The sequence below is a fragment of the Priapulus caudatus genome, unplaced genomic scaffold (assembly GCF_000485595.1).
Source record: "Priapulus caudatus unplaced genomic scaffold, Priapulus_caudatus-5.0.1 Scaffold17, whole genome shotgun sequence".
In the NCBI taxonomy this organism is placed as follows: Eukaryota; Metazoa; Priapulida; class Priapulimorpha; order Priapulimorphida; family Priapulidae; genus Priapulus; species Priapulus caudatus.
In genome coordinates, this window is record NW_014577078.1 from 407948 (window position 1) to 411795 (window position 3848).

General features: G+C 41.1%; 1 protein-coding gene across 1 annotated transcript in view; it reads right to left on the minus strand.

Annotated features, from left to right (window-relative positions):
• The window catches only part of LOC106810656 (propionyl-CoA carboxylase beta chain, mitochondrial-like), a 20185-nt gene that overhangs the window by 9164 nt on the left and 7173 nt on the right, over window positions 1-3848 (minus strand). Inside the window, exon 2 of the mRNA XM_014814092.1 lies at window positions 661-774. Coding sequence (XP_014669578.1) covers window positions 661-774 — 114 coding nt within the window. The remainder of the gene's footprint in view (window positions 1-660; window positions 775-3848) is intronic.

Below are 3848 nucleotides of genomic sequence, written 5' to 3' on the forward strand. Positions count from 1 at the left end.
CGTGTGCGCGTATGCGTGTGTGCGTGTGCGTGTGCATGTGTGTGTGTGTGTGTGTGTGTGTGTGTGTGTGTGTGTGTGTGTGTGTGTATGTGTGTGTGTGTGTGAGGATGGTGAATGATTTGTGTATTAGGTTTAGGTTGAAGTTTAGATCAGCAGGACGCTGAAAGCGATGACAGGGTAGTTATCATCTTGGGGAGGGGAAGGTTAATGTAGCATACGTTTTAGACAGGTAAGTTTTAGACTAGAATACTATGAAACTTATTCGAGCATTGTGACTCATTTACCATTAAGTTGTAAATCAGTAGTGTGCAGACAAGATCTAGGAATATAGAGACAGTTAATGGTGACATGTGGGGCATAATGGTGATAAATACTTTAATCAGAGGCCAGTGGGGGGGGGGGGTAACATCCCAGTTGGACTACTCCCATTTTGCCTACACCCATTTCACCTACCTTTTCGTAATTTTAACATCGATATTGAGGAAGGCCTGATTACAAACCAACTCACAAAGCTGAGATTTAAATTATTTATTGATTTATCAGAGAAATATCATTCCTGGACAAATGATAATATAGCACGAAATATGTCTAGATATTATTCTTGTATATTAAACAAACTGAAATATTTAGTGGATGAAATCTTATCGATATAGATCTCACCTTTTCTTTCTCCATGCCAAAGTCAGTGCACCTGTGTTCCACAAACATATCGTATTCCACAAATGTGCTTGGATCACACAGCAAGCTGATCCTTTCTCTGGCTGTCAGCTTGCCCTGAAATAATGTAATTATACTTCCATAATTATAATATACCATATTAAATTTAATCAACCTTTCAGATAACGAGACAGTAACATATCCACTAACAAAGGAGACTCAAGAGAATAAGAGAATAAGACTCTTTTAAATATTGATAATATAAAATTCTACCTTATCATCAGAAAAGATCATGACATGCTAAAACATTGGGATTATTCAAACAGTTACTACCAGTAGTCTACCTATAAATATATTAGCAATAATTCCAACCATTTAATGTGTATGTCTAACATCATGTGTATGCCTTAATTTCCTTGCTTACCACACCTACTCTAAATCTGCAGAGCCACTAACTATGGCCCTATTTCACTGGCAACTGTCAACAATTGAGATGTGGTGCCATGCGTTTGGCCAAACACTAAGGATGGTTGCCTTGGATATGCACGAACCATGATTTTCCCATCGGCAATTCAATATTGGCTACTATCAAGTCAACACTGAACAAATTCTCCACATTCTTGCTAAATATGGGAGGACTAAAAATATAGTCTTCATGTACAGCAACTGCTATACAACCTCTGATCTCTTCACTTGTCAAGGCAGAAGTCTCTCGAATACTGGCAACATTTTTCTACTCATCCTAACGCAACACCTCGCTTTGTAAACATTTTTACTATGATAATTTCCTACACTTATTCATAACACATTGTGTAACTGTTGTCACACTGTATTTTATTCCTATTTTCCCACAAACATCACTGTGTACTTCTGGTTAGCATAACTGTGTGTGTAAATATTACGTCACGATAATATATAGTAACCGCAATATACATGAATACATTTTAAAAGTATCTGTTAAATGGCAACATGCTACTATGAGGTCCATTCATGCATTGGTGCTATGCAGTACTGCCACGTGTCCTGTGACCTACTGTACTACATCTATTTCAGCAGTAACTAAATCTATCTGAGGACACCATTTCCTACAAGACTTCACTCTTAAAATAGAATAAACTGGGTAATAAGCATGGCAGCTTTTCAACGCTATTAGAGGTTATATCTGTAGTGTACGTCAAAATATCAGAATGGGTGAAAATGTTATTATGTCAGCCCAATACATATCAAGAGTACATCATAAATACACATTAATTTATACACTCAAAGATATATGCATGCATGCACGTCGTACCCACCATACTTCACCTAACCAGTCTTCACGAAAAACTTTTTGAGCCACTTGCCATTCGCAAGTATTCTGTAAAATGTATATATATATGCCCAAATGACATTTGTTGCCCATATATTTTGCAGGAATATTTTTGGAATATAGAGTAAAGAAGTGTACACCAGACAACTTCTAGAAGCCATTCGTTTCTGGTGTTAACATAAATATTTCGTGATATTAACATAAAAACCTTTAGTTAGTGGCCAGTTGTATTATAGTTTATGCACTTTTAAAGCAAGAGCCTGTCGTGCAAGTGAGCTTGCAATGGTTACATGCCCGCCGAGATTTCTACACGTCTCGGGCGTCGGACGCCCGGCTAAATTCCAAGACTGCCTAACCAAGGACAAATCTGCTTCTCTGCTTCATTCTCTCCGCTGCATAACAGCATAATATGCACCTTCATGTTACACTATTACAATAGATGCTAACATTTTTAAATGACTAGCATAATGATTTGTTGTGGTTGCTGAACGCAATCATAGCAAACCCCGGCAGCATTTGTGAAGCATTTTCAAAAAGAGAGGCTGTTTGGTGAATCTTGGAGACACTAATTTGAGGTCATTCTAGCAAAATGATTATATATATATATATATATATATATATAATTTATATATATATGTATTAGAGATATATGTTTATATATTATATCAGTGGCGTATCCAGCATAGGGCGGAGCCGGCGTACGCCCCCCCCCCCCCGTTTGCAGGCCCAGAGAAAAATCAAAACTTAAAAAAAATTCTTTTTCGTAGCAGTGGGTCCAGTGTGCTCCACAAGGACCTCCCTTTGCAAATGGATACGGTGGTCAACATCTTCATCAGAAGGAAGCCTCAAAGGTTGCTATTGGCAAACCCCATGGGGGACGCTTAAGGTCATGAACACACAATCATGACCTGAACATCTCAGTGGCAATTATTAGTAGGCCTAATTGTCACACTGACTTCTCACCCTGACCTGTGTACCAATCGGAGCTAATCATCAACATGATCAAGTGTTTTTCACACGCACCCGCGAACGCACGTGTATGTGCACACGCACGCACGCACGCACGCCCGCACGTGTACGTGCACACGCACGCACGCACGTGTACGTGCACATGCACGCACGCACGCGCGCACGTGTACGTACATACTCACGCGCGCACGCACGCACGCACGCACGTGTACGTACACACGCACGCACGCACTCACACACACGCGCACGTGTACATGCACACGCACACACGTACGCACGTGTACGTGCACACGCACGCACGAACGAACGTGTACGTGCACATGCACGCACGCACGTGTACGTGCACACGCAAAGACTGTAGCATTACAACGACACCCATGCATGCGTATGTGTACTGTGCGGTCGAAATACGAACTATTTTGTCACAAATGACCTGACCCCGAATAATTCGTGGCAAAGTTCGCGCATGCGCAGACTGTAACTACGAACTGGCCCTGTGTTTTAATACATGTATCATTACTATAGTAACCTAACCTCAGGTGTGTACGCTCTCTGAAAAGTCATAAAAAGTGTTTTAAATCCTAAATTGTAGGGTTGCGTCTAGGGTTGAGATAGTGTCATCAGACATCAGAATATGGCCCACAGTATGCCTCAGATTGCAGGAAAATGGCTTCATATAATTCTGGGGGAGCATGCCCCCCCCCGCGCTGGCGTGCCGTAGGCACGTGGGCCTGTCAGCGGCAGCCAAGGTACATTTCGCCCCCCTGTTCATCAATTTCTGAATACACCACTAATATATTATATACTAGCTGCTGGTACCCGCTGCGCTGGGTAAAATCGTGCTACTAATTCATACTACTAATAATGGGACACAATAGGAACATTGGGTAAAAATCGACAATAACATTGCACA